The following is a 21337-nucleotide window of genomic DNA, read 5'->3' on the forward strand; positions in this document are numbered from 1 at the left end:
CCCAGATTCGAATTCTATTTTCTCCCGTTTTCGAATTTAAGTTGCTCCAAATTTCGTATTCGAACTAAAATTTTTCGATAATTTGTATGGGAGCTAAACTTATCTCGAACTGCGTACCAAGCTTCAAGCCTAGTATGCAGACCGAGCTAAATTTCAGCCGAAAAAAAATTCCCATACAAGTTATCGATACCAGGCTTAACTATCCATATCGAGGTCTGGGTTCGAATCCCGACTTCCACCTCTTTGCGAAGAATTGACAAAGCCTCCTGCCAGAGGGTATCGTACCACATATTAATTTTTTATTTTATTTATTGCAATACAATAGGGAAAATTGTTAAGGAGAAACGTTACAAAATGTTCAAAAAGCTTTCGCTTTTCTCACTTTAACTTTCGTTTCCCATCGGAAGCATGCTTAATACTATGTTTCCACCTACGCTAAATCCGAGATTTAGCTAAGAAGATTTAGAATAAATCTCTAGATTTATTTTAAATCTACTTAGCTAAATCTCAGATTTGAGTTCAGCTACCCTAAATCTAAGATTTTCACCTACTTTCAATCCGAGATTTAGAATAAAACTCGAGATTTATGCTAAATCTACTTAGCTAAATCTCGGATTTAGGGTAGGTGGAAACGTAGTATAAACGTATTCCTTACACAGCATATTAAAGCTTGAATTATAAGACCAAATAGATACTTGCGATCCAGCAAAGCCCTTCATTTTTTATAGATTAAATAAAAAAAAATAAAACAAATACTTATTACAATTTCAAACTCTTTAATTCTGGCTTTATTTAAACAAATCTTTACAATAATTTATGAATAGAAAAAAACTTATACATTATTTATACTTAATACAATTTCTTTTTTGAGTGTATTCTCTAACAACTATGTAAGACAATCAGGCAAGAACTATTTTTTTTTTATTTTTCAATGCATCTCGTTGTTTATAAAAATTCTAGTAAAATTATGTTCAGTCTATGTTAGGAGAAACGGCGAAAAAAAATGCTTATATCGAAAAAATGAAAAATAAAAAAAAACTGTTATACCTGCAAAACGAATAAATAGCGATTGATGTAATGCGGTTAAATAATGTTGATTAAAAAAAATCTGTTGAGTTATTTAAAATACGATAAATAAATACTCTTGGCTTATCGACTAAAATTGTACAGATACATAAATGCATTTTGTTATAAACAAAAAAATAAAAAAACAACAAACGAGTATTACTTTTGTTGAGTAATAAGCGAACTAGCAGCCGCTCCTCGCCCGTTGGGATCTATATAAGAAATAATGCTATCTTGGCTGCTATCATCTTCTACTGTTTCTGTGGTAGTATCTTTCTGCTGGTAACTACTATTACCTGTTTGACTACTTCTGGTGGTGTCAACTTCAGTAAAATCGCACGGTTTGCTTATAATAGAACTACCTTCGGCGTTTCCTTCCAAATCAGATGTATGTGAAATTGATCTTCTGGTTATCTGTTCGTACAGTTCATCTAAAGAGGCATGACTTCTGTTGTGATCTTGTTCGGCAGTTTCCGATGGCAGAAGGCAGTCGTTGGAACAGCTGTTGAAATCATCGAAATCGTTTTCTTCATCGAAATCGTTATCGGCTTCGTCTATCTCGCTAACCTCTGAAGACTGATAAGGATAGTAAACATCACCAGTTAGGGTCAAGTTCAAATCGTTATCAGGTTGAGGAGCGTACAGCCCATGACTCCGAATGCTGAGCTCTGAATTTTGATAATTAAGATCACTTTCACATGCAGGACTTGAGGCGAATGTGCGTCGAATACTAAGAGCAAACATATTAAGTGAATCTGAATTGACATTGCTGCCTTGACTATAAACAGCCACTTCGCTGAGCGCATCTTCCAGCGAAATTGACTCATCATCGGCCACAACAAGAGGTTTCCTTCGATCTTGCGGCGAAGGCAAATCGTTGATCTCACAAAGGCTCGGTGAAAATAATATCGGACTGCTGAGGCCCGGCCGATTTTCGGCTATTGTCCGAATTGGAACTGGATTAGAAATATTACTTCCAAGGAACTCATCACCTATCTGTGACAAGTTACTGCAAGAAATTGATCGCACATGATTTTTACTATAATTGACAAAGCGTTTTCTTCCACTGCCACCATTTAGATGGGATGTTTCCGCATTAAGGCTCAACATAGATTTTGATTTCTTCGAATGGCTTATTCTTATTGGAGCATCGTCTCCTGTATAATAGGCCCTATCGGCAATTTGTATCGACTCCGAAACATAGGTTTCATTTTTGTCTAAATCCAGAGTATTTTCCTCGCTACTTGTATTCAGAGTATCGACACTACTTTCTACTAAAGGAGGAGCTTCTACTGAGGGTAATCCGATTGTATTCATTGCATCTATGGGAGTAAGGTTAGCTGGTTCTGGTTCGGTAATTTTGGTTTCCAACATCGTATTGCTAGGACTACAGCTGGTGTTCACACTGCTCACGCAACTCGATTCTGCTGTTCGATTTGTTATTATATTCCTTATGTTTCCATTAACATAAAGCGGAGTACTGTTACGATCATTTTGTGAATTCAAATCATTCCGCTCCATGTCGATTTCATCTTGTTCAAGGAACTTTTCAACGTTCAGTGATTTTCTGAACTTATCATCGGCACGCATCGTTACAATTTCATGCTGTGGCTGTGCAGTTTCTGGAACATTGGTATAAATATTTGCTACCATTTCGTTATTGTTCATTTTGCTGCGATTCGATAGCGCTCGCATACCTTCAGCGCCCAAGACCAAACGTTCAGCATCGACAATCATGTCGCTCTCATTGCAACTATCTGAGAGAATGTTTGGATTTAAACTCTGTTGTCGAGCTTCTTTGGAAAAATTACATACGTCACCTCTGACGTGGATATTAGTGTTGTTCACCTTACTCCCTGTGCTAAAAATCGACATGTTTCTTTGTCGATTTGAATGATACGGCCCTATGCCAACTGTTGAAGAAATATCACTCATCCCATCACCATAGTCGCATCGATCCATTTGACGCTGCAATTCAAAATTGTTTCGTTTGGCAAGTCGTTTTTGTTTCTTAAAGAATTTCCGCGCCACATTTATCTGATTGGGATTGTAGAATATATCAGCATTGGGAATTTCTTGTGTAAGAATCACTGGATTGTGCACATATTGCTGGCGATTCAGTTGCACAATACTCGCTGAAGCCGATGGTGTTAACAATTTGCTAGGGCTATCAATTCGATTCATTTCACCTTTCAGATGATTACTGCGAGAACTGGGCGGTCGATTTTTTGAACATTGACTATTGGATCGGGAAGCAGAGTGAACTGTTTCGCAGGTCTGATGGTATGTCACAGTAGTGTTAATTTCTTTTGTGTGGTCACTTATATTTCTTGAACGGCAGCAGCAAAAGTTCCGACAGCTCAATTGGCTCCATTGAAAACGGACGTCACTACGGGAAATAGAGTAAAAGACCAAAAGAAAAATACCCAAAATGGAACACGTGATGGCGAATATTATACTAAATGCCTCTTCTTCATAATCAAGTGTGTCCTTGAAAGGTGTCGCAACACTGGAAGCCGCACTTATCCAACATACAATGTAAAGGAAAAGGAAGACAAAATGTGCTCTCAGCTGAGCCAAATTGGTATGTTCCACATCCTCGAGCATGCTAGTCGAAGGATTGCTAAGCGATAGGCTTCGATATCTGTCCGAAGGGTTATAATGATGATGAGGAGCATTGTGAATAGATTCCAACAACTCAAGATCTACATTCTCTGTACCTTGGGTGATCTCAGAAAAATGTCCGTTATGATCAAGTGATGTCCTTATATGACATCGCACGCAAATAAACAAAATAGCCAGAAAAAGTAGTAAGATAACAGATGGAACAAAAATCGCACTTAATGACGGTCCATTGTCTAGAAAACAGTGAGAATAAGATGCATACTCCCGCATGTTGACAGCTCCACTTATTCCGCATATAATCATTCCAATACCCCAACCAACAAGGTATATTCCCAATATTGGCTTGCTTCCGATATTTTCTTTAGGCAAATCTTCCATAGGAAGGCGATTTCGTTTGGATAAGCGTTTATACATATTGCTCACACTCACACAAACCCATAAAATTACGCAGAGACTCAAATAGTGGATACTGATTCCAATTATCTGGCATACTTTGTAGTCTTCGGTCTGGTAGATTCCAAGAGCAAATATAAAACTCAGTGCAGATATAGCCAACCAGGTGTTAACGAGGGAGTGTCGATGCCGTCGGGCCATTTGAATTGAACGTCCGAATGTGATATAGGTCACGATATTTATCCAGACGCAAACAAATAATACTGAGCAGCCAATGTAGAATCCAAGAGGTGAGTACCGAAAACGAGCACCTGCATTTTCATCAATGAAATCATTCAAGTGTTTGCGGTTTTGTAAAAGACCATAATAGCCTAGTCTGTTACATGTAAACACCAATAAACCTCGATAATAGTATGAATTCTGACACACTTCGCTAGACCACGAATTAGTTTCAGAATCCCACCAAGCTGGAACAGGAGCACTCAATTTGTTGTGATGGGCACGTACTCTAAGCATCAACGATATTGGCTCACTGACATTGCGAATATTTTCTGAGTCGGAAATTATTTTGGCACCAATAACAACAGACGTTATAAGCAAGTTAGAATCGTTGTTCTGGTGTGGCAGGAAGTTTCCATTTTCATATACAGCAACCATGAGTTTCTGTGACATATACTGATGGGCAAAATTTGGATGCAAGAAATTCGGTGGAATTTGAATAGATGCATCAATATGTTGTCCAAAAATGTCCAATGTTTGATTCATAGCGTTGCATTGAAAAATTCGCTTGTTATCATCGACTTCTGACCGAATCCAGGTACAAGACATTCCTGTAAAAGAGTCCGAACGTATGTTAAAAAAGTCTATAGAAAGATGTGGTTTATGAGTTGTCTGATGGATATCGGTGCTCTGCACGAGTGCAGAATGTTGAATGTATGGTGTAAACTGGGCGGCTATTTCTACAGCATTTATTAGTTTTACTCCACATCCGTCCATTGCTTGAGCTTCGTGAAGTATTCGTTCGGGTAAAATGAGAAGCTGTGAAACAATGTCTAACAACATAGAACCTAAATCCTTTTCCTGTCGTACAAATACCAAATAATTTCTGAGAGTTCTAGTTATGAACACAATGTCAATGGGGTCACGAAGTCTTCGCAAGTTATCATCAAACTGTGTATAGTTTCGCAGTCGTTTGGCACTCTCGAGGACGCTTCCTTTGGCTAATGAAAGATTTACTTTGGCAAATTGTTCGAGAATTTTCGTGTTTTCACTAATAAAAGGGCAAAGTGATGTATTGAGATCTACCCATTCGCCGTTGTCGTTGCAAAAATATGTTGCATATACCTCGGTAAGGGCTTCCCCTAGACAAGGTTGACGTACTAATTGGCCTCGAATTGTACGCGGCCAGAAGTACTTTCCCTTATTGTTGTGCACATCCAGCGCAGGACAATATTTTGTTTTCTCTGATATAACCATTATTGCTATAGTTCGTGATAGATTGGCTTGTTGGGAGCGTAAGCGACAGTCCCATAGGCCTGTGTGATTGCGTGTGACAGATGGAATTCTTAATATAGAATCCAAAAGACCACTGTCCGAGAGGTGTTTTGCATCGATTTGAATTGAAGGAAAATATTTGGTGGGATCCTTGTAGACAATGTCATCGGTAGAATTGGGCTCAACTATTTTTTCAGACCAACCCCAAAAAACATGTGCTCTAGCTGGAAGATCTTCAGAATCTTTGGGTGCACCAACGGCCACTCGTGGCGCTCGACATCTTAGAACTATTTCATCACCTTCAAAAACAAGCTTTAAATTTAAGAAATTAGATTAGTATAAAATGGGATTTATTTTTAAAGAAAAGTTACCTGGTCTGCGTCCGGTTTCAGTTCTAATAGCGGTTGCAATGGAGACTCACAATGCAAATCTGATCCAACTCTTAGCTTCTTCAGGGGGGAACCTTTGAAATCTATTGGAGTCTCACACTTGGGTGCTTGATAAAGTTTAACGGCTAAAGCGTTAGACCAGGCAACTAACCATATTAGATCACAATCGCATGCCAGTGGATTGTTGGAAATATCCCTAAAATACAGATAAGAAAGAAGCATTTAAAAACGAAAATTGATCGAAAATAGATTTATTTTTAAATGGTGATAAGAATTAGGTAAAATCATATAAATCGAAAAACGCTAAGTCCTCGGAAAAAAAATTATTTATATGCATTTTCTATACTCTGTCAAACAAATATTGGCAGTACAGGGCTATAGCTTTCTTCAAATCAGTCCTTTTTCCCACAAGAACGACATGTGAATGTGATGCCGCAGCGTCCTCTGCGGTGTCGAAAAAAAAATCTATTTCTTTTTTTGTAATTATTATGCAATTATTGTGTGAGCTTTTATATGCGATAGACTTATCTAGGAAGCATTAACCAAAGTGAGATGGAAACTTGGGATGTTGCGAATATTCGCATCCGCAAATGCGGGACTCTCGCCTAAATTGGTACATCCGCATCCGCAATAACCAATGCGGATTTTCATGCGGATTCGAATGCAAGGAAGTTTCGACAAGAAAGAAGTTGGGCGGAGCCGGCGAATGGCGCTTACCAATGGGAGTCACACCGAGTAATGGTCTGTGACTGATTCTTTTAGCCAAAACACAGAAAAAATGCAAAAAAATTTAATTTTATAACCCGTTTTCACTAGAGCCCAAATGAGATACTTTCGCAAATTACTATCTCATTTCAAATTTCAAATCGTTTAGGAAATGTTTAGAATATGGAATTTGAACTGACCTTATTTGCCAAATTATTAAATTTGGGCTGTAGTGAAAACAGGCTATTAATAGAAATCTTTCTTTCCGGACAAAAAAAGAGCCTTTGTGAGGAACTCTTCATAAAGAAGACTTTAACGACAATCTCTACCCACTCCACAAGACAGTGTTCCTAGGGAACAATTATTTAGTAGCGCTTAATTTACCAACCTCTGTGTAAGCGACGTGATGCATAGAAGGGTGATGTATTGCACCTATTTTTAATTTCTCTTATTAAATGCAAATAATAAAAATATTATTAATAACTGTATCATTATTTTAATTCATTTATATTAATTTTTCATATTATGCTCTTAAACATCCGCATCCGCATCTGCAGATGTTAACTTTCACAAATACGCATCCGCATTCGCATCCGCGGATGTGAAAAAATGCACATCCGCAACATCCCTAATGCAAACGTCTCTGTACTGACAATCTTTTTTGGACAGTGTATAGTTTATATTATTTAGGAACCTTTAAAGCAATTTGATAAAAGACAAGAATTGAGATGTGATGTGCAAAATAAAACATGCGAAGAAAAAATTTTGAAAAAGTTTTGAATTCTTTAGAAACTAATGAAACAAGTCCCATCAACTACAAAAATAAATTCAACAAAACGGATGAATCAGTCGTGCCGTCCTTAAAGCAACAGAGTCATATTGAGTTATCGAAAGTTTTTAAATAGATGTTTGTACCCTCATAATTCAATTATTTATTTTCAAAAGGAGATAAAGCCATTTTACACAAATTTTTAGACGAAACCAAAAACTGGATAGAATTTGTATTTTAAAGATCATTCACCAAATTTGTTTCCACATATTGTCAGTGAGTTATAAGTCCTTGCAACACGTCAAAAAAAGTTTTCTAAATATTCTTTACAATACTATTTATTTTATATTTTTTAGATAAGTTCTTTCTTTTCTTTTATTTTATCACGACATGTAGTCGTAGCTTATGACTACTAGGTTTTCATATTTGAGCGTAACTTTACTTGTAAATGGCTTTCAGCACTGTCCTTTTACAGAAGTCTTTTTGCAAACTCATTTTGTGTTGAAAGTCGGATGTCGTAAGAAGTAAAGAGATTTTTTCTTGACTTAATGACAAGCGGGTGGCAATTTTGGAGTGGATGTATTACTTAACTGATAACCATTACCAACAAAAATTCTTTCCTATCTTTCTATTTCTTTTAGCTAGTGCCATGCAATTTCTCATTTCCGGATTCCGATGTATCTAGTAAATGTTAAAAAATAAACTTACAAATCAACAATTAGATAAAACAACACCCAAGTAATTAACAAATCTGCAATATCTCTTGCAAAGAATGAAATTCATTGATTTGATCAAACTATTTATGCCGTAGACTGTCGTCTTTAAGGTCTATACTGTTTTGAGTACTAACTTTATTATTATTAGTATAGTTCTAGAACTGTATAAAGAAATTGGCTGTTAGAGCTTAAAAGAGGAACGAATGTAGTTATTTAAAAATAGAATAAGATACAAACACACTATCTTCCCTGAAAATTTTTATTGGTTTGTCTTTGTATTTACCCACAAGAGCACTACTCTTATTAAACAAGATTGTACTCTCGATCAGGCTTAAGCAAGAACACAGCAAAAGAATTTAAAAAATTTATCATTTTTCTTACATTTCTTTAAATTCTACTAGATTCAGTGGGCTATAGCCTATAGGTCTTTTCTTAAGTTGGTTTTTATTTCAATCAGTCGACGTTTCGGGTATGGATATACCCTTCTTCAGGACTAATATTAAAAACTTTTAACCTTTTATGGTATCTCAAAAGTGGCTTGTTAAAAACTGCTATCTTTTTTTACATCGATGATATTTTTATTAAAATTTCAAAACAAAACTTAAAAGATCACGCAAGAACGAATACTTGCATCTTTTTGCCCAAACTGATAATGATATTGAAAAATTGAGTTGAGTAGACGCAAATTTATTAGGAGAATTTAATAACACCCATAGTTTGTAAAAATGGGACAAATACAAAACGAGTAGGAACTTGTACAAAAATTAATGCAAAAAATCTAAAAATAGCTTTATTGAAGCAAAAATAGATGAAAAGGCTTGTGACCAAAAGGGTCTCTGGAAGACTTTAAAAAACCAAGTTATGAAGGTAGAAAAGAGTGATTTTAGCAATGTTTAAAAATGGTATTGAAGTCAGATCTGACTTAGAAATTGCGAACGAGTCTAACACTTTTTTCATTGAAATTGTGCAGGTTATAAATAGAAACATTCCTTTTCTTCCATATTCTGACAACATACAAACAAATGAAACAGAGTTTAATTTTCAGTTGATTGATATGGTATTGTTAGAAGAAACAATAATATCAATAAATAAGAAAAATGACTGTTACGGATTAAATTGTAAAATACTACTTAACTATAAGGATATAATTTTGCCTCCTGCTTAAAATTATAAGCCTATATTTAACTGAAGGTGTTTTTCCTGATAGTGGAAAGATTCTGATGCTATGCCAGTAGAGAAGGTTAAAAACGCAGAATAATGGAGACCCATCAATATGCTGCCAACATATGAAAAGATATTGGAGGTGATTGTTTGCATCCAACTTGGTTATGTGGAGTGGGAGATAATAATTTGTATGGAACAATTCGGTTTTAGGCATGGTCACTCTTGTGAGACTTCTTTGAATTGGGTCATAAATGAATGGAAGAAAGAACTTGAGACTGGAAATATCGTTTTAGCAGTTTTCTTGGACTTGCAACTAGCATTTGAGACCCAAATAGATCAATTTTAATTAAAAAAACTTTATAAAGAACTTTGTAAAGAACTAGAATGGTTTGAAAGCTATCTTTTGCAAAACGCAAAGAACACAGAGAGTTAAAATAAATGAAACCTTTTCCAGTCCACTGGATGTGTGTATTGGCGTGCCCCAACGATCAGTGTTGGGAATTTTGCTTTTTTTACTCTATATAAACGATTGTGGAGAAGCCTAATCTATCTGCAAGAATTGCTTATTTGCTGATGACACCCTCATCTATATCAGTTATAAGGATATTCTTGCTCTTGAAACCCAGCTTCAAACAGACATGAATTCAATATACGGATGGCTGTGCAAAAATAAATTAAAAATAAATACATCAAAAACGAAAAGTATGTGCACCAATGGTAATGATGCAAATATATATGAGTGCAATGAAAAAAAAAAAAACAAAGCTGCAAAGGAGAATTATTTTAAAACGCGATAGGTATACTCCGATAGCATATATGCTTCAATCTTTAGACTGATTAAATGTATTCCAGTGTTTAAAATATAATGCATTAATCATGATATTCAAAATTAAATTAAGAAATGCTAGAGACTTTCGTTTACCTCTGTACAGGCGAGCACAAACGCAAAACCACCTACTCTACAAAGGGCTTCAACTTTTCAACGGACTCCCAAATGAAGTGAAAAACTTAACAAACTTAAATTTATTTAAATCTAAAACTAATTTCTTATTAAAAAAAATATGTTTTCATTTTTTTAAAGATAAATAAGAGTTTTTTTAAACTAATAAAAACTATGAAAAAAAAATTAGAATAATCAATTCTCCAATCAGGATAAAGTAGAAGGTATGCTGACCCAAAGGAATCCAACTTTTTAAAGCTAGTTACTTTAACCTTTTTAAATTGTTATTTTAAAAATTTTATAAAAATAAGTTGATTCAACTTCTAGAACTTAAAACTAAATAAATATTAAATATTTGTAAGTTTCTCTATACTTACAGTACTTTAAGCATTTTCAAGTTTTCAAATGATCCTTGATAAATATGCACAATTAGATTGGCTGCCAATTTCAATTTTTCCAAATTGGGAATATCCCCAAACATAGAATCGTCGATAAATCTCAACGAGTTGTTTGACAAATCCAGCCGTCTCAAGTTGGTAAAGTTTGCGAAGTCATCTTTAATAATATTGGAAATTTGGTTCTCGCCCAGATCCCTGTTTCAAAAATTTAAGTTACATTCAATATTTTAACAGATAAATAAATAAAAAAAGAAAATTATTTCTTACAATGCTACAATATTTTCGGTGTCTTCAGCAAAGTCTAATTCTTTCATGCTGGTTATCTTTGTTGAAGCACTCCCTCCACATTTCACCTTTAAGGAGTTCTTGATTTTGTCACAAACACATATTTCAGGACACAGGGCTTGTGCTTGTGTCCAGAAAATTACTAAACCGATTAATCTTAATAACACTAATAGAGCCTTCATTTCATTGCTTATAATATATAATTTATTCTATTATATATATTTTTTTCGTAAATGGATTGATAAAAAATATTCTTTCATGTTTCATGTAAATGGTCACAATATTGACGCAGAAATTGTCCTTTTTTCAATGGCATTTTATGAGGCATTTCGAAGAGGGTGGTTTATAAATTTATTTATATAAATTTGGCACTAGTATTGTGGGTTGATTTAATGGTAACATATTTATAGATTTATTTGGGATTTATTAGCAATTTTATAAAATTTGATGAGAAGATAATAAGCACTCCCTACGATAACAAATAAAAATGGCAGTTGTTAAAATTTTGTCCCAAATAAGTGATACCAAAATGAATGTAAAATGGTGACAGTACAGCATTTGGGACAAGCACAAGCATAGAGTGTTCATTTAAGGTTCTGCACACAATAGGTGTGTTTTTTATTACCACCGGTCTTAACTGGTTAAAAAAAACGCCTCGGGGCTTAGCGAGAAAAATTGGCAGCACTGCATACTAAATGTTCCGAAATTAGCTGACACAAAAAAATATAAAGTTGTCATATTTTTCGCTTTTGGGGTTTCTTGTGTGTTTTTGAAGAAAAAAAGTTTAACTAACTATTAAATAAATATTTAAAATAATAATTGTCATTCCAAACATCAATTTTGATGTTTTTAAACAAATTCTAAACAATTTACGAACAAGTTAATTTGGTAGCACAGATTTAAATCTGTTGAAAAAGTTAAGCCCAGAGAATTCTCCGGGCTAAACAACTAAGCCCAAGGGGCTAAAGTGTTGTTGCATTTAACATGTAAATTTCTTAGCCCCGACTGCGTTTTTTTATCCAGTTAAGACCAGTGGTAATAAAAAACACACCTATTATTAATACAAAAGGGGTACCCAACTAACATTTCAGCTTCGGTTAAGGTATTACAAACGCTACATTTCAGCTTCTTTTAAACTTTAGTAAGGTTGTTGGGCATGGAAAAAGGAGAACGTTATACAAGTTTGACCCTCTATAAGGATCTTAAACGAAGCTTTACCGAAGCTCTACAGAAGCTTTGAGATTTGACAGATAGCTTCGGAAGAGCTTGTATAGCTCTTTAATACATGTCTTATCGAAATTTAAAAAAAAAAAACAACTACAAAAACAAAAAAGGATTTCCTTTTTAACTGGTTTTAAATTATGAATTTTATCTTTTGATCTGATATTATATATAACATTCCATTAGTTTTTAGTATATCTATTAATAATAATTTTAAAAGTATATAATTTTTTTACCACACCCAGGAATCGAACTTCGTATCTGCTTGGTGGTAGTCCACCACTCTACCCATACTAGTATATTCATTAATGAAATCAAAAACTTAATCAGTTCAAACAGTGGCGTAGATAGCTTTTTGCTAAGGGGGGGGATAGATCTAGTTCGCAAATTTTTTTTTAAGTTTTAAAAATGCTTCTTTGTATTGTTTTTATTCTCTTTAAATTGGAGAAAGTTCTTTCGGTAGTTGACGTAGAAAAAAGCAGTGTAGCTAATATCTTTAATAAAATATAAATACCAGGACAACTTTTTTTCGGTGCAGCTTTCGAGCGCTTTCAAGGAGTTCATAGAGGAAGTATTTTTCTTTCAAAATTTTTTGTAAAAATTTCATATTTTTTCCAACTTGGCACTAGAACAAAAATTGTGACCAATATTTCTATAGTAAGTTGGAATAGGTGATCCCGTATATGATCGTATTTTTTTTATTAAATAAACAAAACCGACTTCCATGGATCAAAACTGGGTTTTATGGTTTTTCTAATAGTACTGAACAGGCACCAGCTTTTCAATACTTACAAAAAGAATTATCAAAATTGGTTCACATGGTCCAAAGTTATGAGGTGACAAACACAAAAAAATTACAGACGAATTGAATAACTCCTCCTTTTTGGAAGTCGGTAAAACAGTTAGGAAATCCCGATTGTTTAAATAAAAGGTGTGTTTTTTATTACAACCGGTCTTAACTGGACAAAAAAAACGCAGTCTGGGCTAAGCAATTTACATGTTTAATACAACAACACCTTAGCCCCTTGGGCTTAGTTGTTTAGCCTGGAGATTTCTCTGGGCTTAACTTTTTGAAGAGTTTTAAATCTGTGCTACCAAACTAATTTTTTCATAAATTGTTTAGAATTTGTTAAAAAACGTGAAAACTCACGTTTGGAAGGACAAATTGTATTAAAATAGTTTTGCTAGCATACATTTTTGTATCTCTGTAAAACATACATGAAAAATACAAGAAAATGACTAAAGCGAAAAATATGACAACTCTAAATTTTTTTGTGTCTGCTGTTTTCGGAACATTCAATATACAGTGCTGCCAAGATTTCAGGTTAAGCCCCAAGGCGTTTTTTTTTGTCCAGTTAAGACCGGTGGTAATAAAAAACACACCTAATATTTCCTTCTTGGATGAAAACTATAAGGAAATCTTATTGTTTTTATTCTATTTTATGTGGTCTAGTTTTTGGTAAAACTCAACAGTTTCATTAAATTTTTTAGCTGCTTTGTCTATTTCAGACGAAGAATCCTTAGAAAGAACCGGAAACCCTTCTAGTGTGTTTTCATGGTTTGTACATTTTTCTCCAAGGCCCATTACATAGAAATCGAGAAAAAGATTGAAAACAGTAACACGAAAATATTCTTTACTGTACTTTGAACCGAAGGGTTCGAACGATTCTTTTGTCGCTTATCTATTCTCTTATGTTTAACGCCTATGTCAAGGATTTCAGCTAATTTTTCCCATATACAAAAAACTTTCGAAAATGAGTCGTCTTCTGCCCGTTTAATTTTTAGTTGATCCCTTAAATCTTTAGCGAGCTCCATTGCTTGGACCAAGTCTAAATTCACTCTTTGAAACACCGACTTAATGGCAACGAAAGTTGGTAAACCATATTTATAACCTTTAAGCTAATCAAGAACTCGAAATCCATAGCGTTTTTTTTTTTTCAAAGTGCGCTTCTTCAACTTATTTATTCATGACTGTTTATACTGCACAATTATCGATCCCAATGGGGGGGGGATATATCCCCCTGATCCCCCCCTATCTACGCCACTGAGTTCAAATAGCAAAAAAATGTCCGAGCTAAATTATTCAATGTCAAAACCAAAAAGTGTCCGAGCTAGATTATTTAATATCAAAACCAAAAATCAAATACAAAACTTGGTAATTTCTGTAAAGCTTCTATAAATTCATTAAACAGGCTTATCCGAAAAACAAGCTTTCTTCGTTTAAGTCTCTTTAACAGTATTTAAACAACTTATTAGAAGTTGTTAAACAAGTCCGAACTTCTATAAGCAATTAAATTCTGAAGCAAGCTCAATACAAGCTGTATAAAAAGTAGAACCTGCGATATTTCAATTTACAGAAGCTGTTGTGCTAGTTGGGTAGCGCAATTTGGTTGCAAAAAAAGTATACCAAGTTTTTTTTGACTAAAAAATAAACTTTGTGCATAATTTTTGTAATTTTTCACAAAATCAGTTTGAAAATTTTCACTTTTGAACTTTTTCACTTTTGAGCCAGTTGAGCACTTTTTGGAAAAAGTCAAAAAGTGAAAAACTTCAAACTCATTTTGTGTAAAATGATTATTTTGACTTTTTGGAAAATGTAGACTGTGTGTAACCAATCAGCGGGTACATGTAAAACCACACCATTTAATTTGCTTGTTAAAAATTGCACATGTAACTTCTCAACTAGTTTTGAACATACAAACATTTTATCCTGGAACGGCAAAAAAACAGCTGAGTGTCACTTTTTTTTGGGGCAAAAGGGGATTTCCATTTTTTTTTTCTAGTACAAGAAAGAAGTGCATAAGTATTTATTTATTATCAAATTCCACTTTGATTTTTATGTTTTAAAACAATCAAACTCGTTCTGTAGTTTTTAATTTCATAAAAAAAAGAACATAAAAAACCGATTTATTTCTCTTTATTTATATTTTCATTCTAATAAATTTAAACTGCAGTTTATTTTTTGTTTGCAAAAATGGGTGGCAAACATTTTCATTTTATAATATTTGTTTGTTCGTTTTTGTTCGTTAGCTCTACAACAGCATTAAATGTATGTATTTTTAGAATGAGTAACTTTTAATTGAAAATAATATTCTTCTAGAACTGTACCAGAATATTAAATCAACTCGGAGATTGCCAAAGTAAATATGTTGATTGCATGGTCAAGTACTCTTCACCGGCAAACTCTTGTGTGGGTTGTGTGGAGCAGCACAAGGATATGACCCTCAAGTATAAAGAACTTGAGAGTAATGTTAATTGTTCTAAAGAAATTTTAAACAAAAATCGTTTGAATGTTGTGTACAATATGCAAAATACTTTGGTGGATGTCTGGAATAAAGGATTTTGCGATGGTAAGTTGATAATAAGTATTTTATGAATATTTGGTTCAGTTCAAAAGGATTTTTTTGAATACATTAACCAAAAAAAAATATTTAACTGGATTTCCTGGTCCTAAGACCTAGCATTAGGTTAAGCAGAAATGACTCACAGGAAAACGACTGACACAAGCGAGGCTTGAACTCACGACCTAGCGATTGGGAGGCTTAAATTGACCCCCCAATGCCCCTCCCGATAGTCCGGACCGGACCACTAAAATATTGGGAAGTCATCTGAGCTATACAAATTTTCATTTCGATACGATAATTGGAAGTAGGCTAAAATTTATTTGGGGTGTTTAGACCCCCAATGCCCCTACCCAGGGTCTGGACTACCAAAATATTGTGTTGTCATCCGAACTACATAATATGTACAAAGTTTCAGTTCGATACGATAAGTGGAAGTGGGTAAAAATTTAGTTACAAGATTTTATTTCATTGTTAGTTAGTTACTAGCGAAGCTATAAAAGCGTATTAAAAATTCTAGTCGGTTCAAATAAACTTCATAATTGGAAAACCTGTTCGGGGTTACAAATTCATAAGTGGCAGTTATGCAAAGTGCGGTATTTTGCTCTAAAACCTGGCCAAAAATATTTGGGCACATTTTTCACTTAAAATGACTAAAAAGTTATTTGGAAGGACAAATTTTAATTTTCTCGGTACAGTAAAACCCACTTACCTCCCTATTAGCCGGGAGAATAAAAAATATTGAAAATAAAAAAATGCACGTATAATCATGTGCTACAACTTTTCTTAAAGCTAGTAATTAATTCTTTATTTTGTTTTTGGACTCAAGTTGCTTCATTAAATAGTTTTTCAGAAATCAAGTTTTAAAGATGAAATTCAGAAAAAAATTTATTTTTCGTTTTTTAATTGATTTAATTAATTCATAAGTGGCAGTTATGCAAAGTGCGGTATTTTGCTCTAAAACCTGGCCAAAAATATTTGGGCACATTTTTCACTTAAAATGACTAAAAAGTTATTTGGAAGGACAAATTTTAATTTTCTCGGTACAGTAAAACCCACTTAAGTGCTTAGCCAATTACCTCCCGATTAGCCGGGAGAATAAAAAATATTAAAAATAAAAAAATGCACGTATAATCATGTGCTACAACTTTTCTTAAAGCTAGTAATTAATTCTTTATTTTGTTTTTGGACTCAAGTTGCTTCATTAAATAGTTTTTTAGAAATCAAGTTTTAAAGATGAAATTCAGAAAAAAATTTATTTTTCGTTTTTTAATTGATTTTGCATAAAATTTTGCAATATTATGGACAATTTTTTATCATTATTTAATAACCTGGTAGTTTTTAATCAAATACTAAAGACTTCATTCCAATAAATATCAAAGTTCCTAAGAAACAAAAACAAATTTTAGGTCGATTTGAGCCAAATTGACCAAGTTATGAGTATTTTAATACTTTTACGCTTACGACCGTTTTATTCCAGCTTTAAATCTTTCTGCCCACAAATTTATTTTTTGTGTACTTCAACCTCTCCGTATGAAAAAAAAATAGAGTTGCATAATTAATTAATTTTTTTTTAGAATACCATTCATAACTTAGTAGTCGGTGTCAACATCAAATACAAAATCACTTTTAAGTAAAAAAAAAAACACTTCGAAAATTCACTTATTTTTAAATCGCAAAAAAATTCGTGTTTACTCAAATAGTCAAGTTGCAACTGATGGTGTCACTAACCGGGTCGACCAATTTATAGATAGATTTCACTTAAAGGCTTGGCCACACCGGAGGGTACGCGGTAGAGGTACAGGTAACGGTACGGGTATTTGTATGGAAAAAATTCCAAACTGACACATCAACGTTCGGGTGTGGAATTTTTTTAATACAAATATCGTTGCCGCTACCCTTACCGCTACCGCGTACCCTCCGGTGTGGCCAAGCCTTAAAAGTAGCCTAGTTATCTACCTATTATGGGACATAAGCTTAATCCTGGGCGGCAAAATGGCGAAATTTGATTTATGACCACGTTTTTAGTCAAAATACAGCACTTTGCTGTGCTGCGATAAGTAGTGCGTCGGCAAGGCAAAACTGAAAAAGATCACTGCCAGACTTTTTCCGTTGACATACTGTGGTGCATATCTAGATATGGACACACTCGAATTTCGGTTATACCAAAACTGCCAAAATATGCTGCCGGCTCTTAGACCAACAATCTCATGTCATAAACTTCTCCAGAGGTGAGTTCTTTTTCTAACAATAGTTAACTATTGTTAACTATCGTTAACTTTTATCGTTCCTAAACTAAAAAATAGTTACGATTTGTAACTATTTGACAGATGAACATCGTTCCTAAACTCGTTACAAAAAGTTACAAATCGTAACTATTTCCAACTCACCTCCATGATATGAGTTGAACACTCATGAGATTTTTTTGTTAATGTGTCAAAGTGGATGTTTTGTTTACAAAACCAACCTAAAGATTTTTTTCTTTTGGAAATAAGCGGAAAATATGAAAATAAAAACAGAGTTTTGTAATTTTATGATGAGAGAGAATTTTTTTGACTAAAAAAACATGATTTTTGTTATAATAAAGGAAATAAAAATATTCTCGAAACAATTTTTTTTGGTGGTTTGACAGTTGAATAATATCTAACAATAGATCCGTTCCACACTCAGTTTGCAACTGCCGAATTTAGTAATTTTTGGTTATTTTTGGTCCCAACTTCAAAAATTGTGTAGAAGAGAGCGCTCACGAGAGAGTAAAAAATTTCCCCACCCTGACAAATTTAGCCCAGAGAATTTCTTCCGGCAGAAATATGAGTTCTGTCAAATGAAAAGTTGACGTATGTCAAACAAATAAATTGAGAAGAAAACAAATCAAATTGTAGTGATTTTTTTTAAATTGAATCGCGTTTACGTGTGTTTGCATTAAAAAAGTGTTAATGTTTATCGAATAAAGCATAAAATATGAAATTGTGTTGTAATGGTGTTCAACTTGTTCCAGACTTTTTGGCAGTCTTTCGTAGTTTTATTTACTTCTGAGAGAATTCTCTCCCAACTCTCATTAAATTGACAGACTGCCGAATTTAGTGCACAAAAAGTCTGGAACAGACCTAATTAGTTCGGTCAAATTAGACTAAAATAAAAGGGTGAGGTTACATAAATTCCCAGCAACTAGGTATAACGATTCAAAAAGTTGAAGTTGAGTTGTAATCGTCATAATCAGGCCTATTCTAAAAAAAAAACTCCCAACGGAAAAGTTCCTGAAATTTCATTATTTTTTAGCTTGAATTTCGTTCTTCAATGGTTAAGAATATAGAAAAAGCAAAATGGAAATTTTCACCATTTTTCCGATTAGAGCCCTTCTCCCGAAACCATTTCCCTGGTATTTTTGTTTAGAATAGGTCCGAATATAATACAGGGTGTCCGATAGAGAATGGACAACCCTAAAACCAGTTCATAAATTATTGGCTTTTTTTCGTTCAGTGTATTTTAAATTTTATCATCTTATGTTTTCGTTCGTCACAACCACGAATGAATGAATTTTATTTATTTCTTTTTTTTTTATAATTTTCTACAATAATTGGTTAAGTACAAAAACACTTTAAAAATTTCATAGCTCTTCCACATTTTCCTTAAAAAAAATTGAAATCTGTTTTTCAATGCAAAATGCAAAAAAAGTATTTTATAAAATTTTTAAATACCTGTGGTATAAAATAAATCTATAGAAACCTAGGTGGCCAACTTTCTTAAAAATATTCTCGTCTATGTGCATATACACACATACCATACACGTTTAGCGAATTACCTAAGTGTGTGGTGTAATAATTTTTCGTTACGAAATTTCTTGCCTTGGTTCGCTCCCCATGCCAGGCCTGCGTTAAAATCTATGCAAAAGCTTAAAAAAAACAAATAGTGAAGGAGAGTATAATTATTATAGTTTAAATTGCTGCTACATTTATGTACTATTTATGCAATCCCGTTCATTTATTTCTTTTACAGATTGTTTTACGCCTGATGGTTATCCATCAAATGAAACAATACATTTTATAAACCTTACCAACGCATTTAATTTCTGCCTTGCTGACAAGAACAAAACTAATTCTATATGCCGAATATGCAGTGGCGCGTATTTAGATTTAAATTTATTTTACAAACAAATGGATGAAACAAAAAAAGGACAAATTTGTTTCGACACACAAGATGCAGTATTGATCACATGAAAGTTGTTAACGAATGCACAGATATTATTTTTTCAATTTTATTTCAGATGAATAGAACACGTTCACATTGGTCGAAAGATTTGAATTGTTGTCATCGAGAGTATAGTCTTACTTTGTTTTTCATTGCAAGCTCTTTACTTACCGCACTACCAGCTGTTTTCTATTTTGGCATGTTCGGTTATACAAAACGTATGGAAAGAAACCATGAAGTCCTTGATGCTGGTACTATTGATTACTAATTTTATTTAAAAGTTAAACATTTTTTTTAAATTTTTCTTTAAGGTCTTAATAATGACCATCCCTCAACATCCACTGGTTTGCAATCTGCCAGAGTGTCAAATATCCAACAACAATCCGAAAATGCAGATAATTCTTCGAACTTTGAAGACATTGATAAATTGAAAAAACAAAGAGATTTATCTTCTTTAAAAAATCTATTGAAAGAAAACTCTTCTAATGTAGATGAAAATGAATCTTTAAAAACCACCTCTTCTGCAAGACCTAATTCTTCAAATGAAACTCAAAGTCTCATTGATTTATAATTAATTCATTTCGTTTTTTAAATATAGTATATATAAGTTAACATCTCAATACATACATTGATTATAATTAATTTAAATGTTACTTAATGCAAGAGATCACTTCTCATTTTTTCCACCGAAAAAAAAGTTTGTACTAAAACTATGCAAAGGAAAACTGATTGAATATTGGATAAACTAACTTGACTTGGGACAAGAAAAATAAATCAAACTTTCCAAGTTTCCATTATTTAAAAAAGATCGCTTTTCAACTTTCAAGGTAAGTAAATGATATAACTTTTCAGTTCACACTTCTCTAAAGAACAATATTTAATTAATACAAACCTTTAAACCAGACAGTTCGATACTGTATCATTCTTAATCACTATTCACATGAGAGCGACCAACGAATTAGCGAAGAACGAACAAATAAAATTTAATGTATTTTTAAAGTAAATTTTTTAACAAAAACTGTAAGTAAATGATATAACTTTTCAGTTCACACTTCTCTAAAGAACAATATTTAATTAATACAAACCTTTAAACCAGACAGTTCGATACTGTATCATTCTTAATCACTATTCACATGAGAGCGACCAACGAATTAGCGAAGAACGAACAAATAAAATTTAATGTATTTTTAAAGTAAATTTTTTAACAAAAACTGTATTAAACAGTATCAAGCTAACTTGTGTTTAATATTTTCAAAAAAATTGTAACATTTCAATTTCTAAAATAAGAAATATTTTTGAGAAAACCATTTGTTTTTTCATATTTTTCTTAGGTATTTTAAATATTAAAATTTAATTTTTGTTTGAAAAATTTGAACTTTAGTGCTTGCTATTGTATTATAGAGTTTTTATTAGAAAATTAAAAATTAAAAACATTAAATTTCATTTGTTGGTTCATTCGCTCATTCGTTGATGGAAAAAGTTTGGTTGTTGGCAATATGATAGATGCGTCAGATAAGCTTTAATGTTAAGATCAAACTTTCTTTATTTAGTTTAGCTACATATGCACTATCTATATCTACCAAAAAGTTAACACTTTATAATCTTTGAACAACATCAACATCCTGAAGGTTCTACCACCAAGTG

At 33.2% G+C, this 21337-nt stretch overlaps 2 protein-coding genes across 4 annotated transcripts; one reads left to right on the forward strand and one right to left on the reverse strand.

Annotated features, from left to right (window-relative positions):
• Positions 1-773: 773 nt before the first annotated feature.
• LOC129909875 (adhesion G protein-coupled receptor A3) lies at positions 774-11429 on the reverse strand. The gene is made up of 4 exons (XM_055987002.1): positions 10926-11429; positions 10638-10853; positions 5949-6162; positions 774-5889 (listed from the first exon to the last, which is right to left on the reverse strand). The coding sequence occupies exons 1-4, from the start codon at positions 11123-11125 to the stop codon at positions 1225-1227; spliced, it is 5295 nt and encodes a 1764-aa protein (XP_055842977.1). The 5' UTR covers positions 11126-11429; the 3' UTR covers positions 774-1224.
• A 3519-nt stretch (positions 11430-14948) lies between these two features.
• Positions 14949-20313, forward strand: LOC129908891 (osteopetrosis-associated transmembrane protein 1). 3 transcript variants are annotated; one of them, XM_055985709.1, is made up of 6 exons: positions 14958-15051; positions 15104-15213; positions 15265-15514; positions 19502-19707; positions 19770-19944; positions 20005-20313. In XM_055985709.1, exons 2-6 carry the CDS (start codon positions 15139-15141, stop codon positions 20262-20264), a joined length of 966 nt encoding a protein of 321 aa, XP_055841684.1. In that variant the 5' UTR covers positions 14958-15051; positions 15104-15138; the 3' UTR covers positions 20265-20313. The 3 variants fall into 3 exon arrangements, with proteins under 3 accessions (XP_055841685.1, XP_055841684.1, XP_055841683.1); XM_055985710.1 differs by lacking the exon at positions 15104-15213 and having other exon boundaries at positions 14949-14967; XM_055985708.1 differs by having other exon boundaries at positions 14991-15213.
• The last annotated feature ends 1024 nt before the right edge of the window (positions 20314-21337 follow it).

Source organism: Episyrphus balteatus, chromosome 2 (genome assembly GCF_945859705.1).
Source record: "Episyrphus balteatus chromosome 2, idEpiBalt1.1, whole genome shotgun sequence".
Classification (NCBI taxonomy): Eukaryota; Metazoa; Arthropoda; class Insecta; order Diptera; family Syrphidae; genus Episyrphus; species Episyrphus balteatus.

Coding starts and splice junctions, on each gene's coding strand:
- LOC129909875 (XM_055987002.1), bottom strand. CDS start 11,125: ATGAAGGCTCTATTAGTGTTATTAAGATTAATCGGTTTAGTAATTTTC. Junction 10,854..10,925: donor ACCGAAAATATTGTAGCATT/GTAAGAAATAAT, acceptor TTTTTGAAACAG/GGATCTGGGCGAGAACCAAA. Junction 5,890..5,948: donor TGAAACCGGACGCAGACCAG/GTAACTTTTCTT, acceptor TTAAATTTAAAG/CTTGTTTTTGAAGGTGATGA.
- LOC129908891 (XM_055985709.1), top strand. CDS start 15,139: ATGGGTGGCAAACATTTTCATTTTATAATATTTGTTTGTTCGTTTTTG. Junction 19,708..19,769: donor GTTTCGACACACAAGATGCA/GTATTGATCACA, acceptor ATTTTATTTCAG/ATGAATAGAACACGTTCACA. Junction 19,945..20,004: donor CCATGAAGTCCTTGATGCTG/GTACTATTGATT, acceptor TTTTTCTTTAAG/GTCTTAATAATGACCATCCC.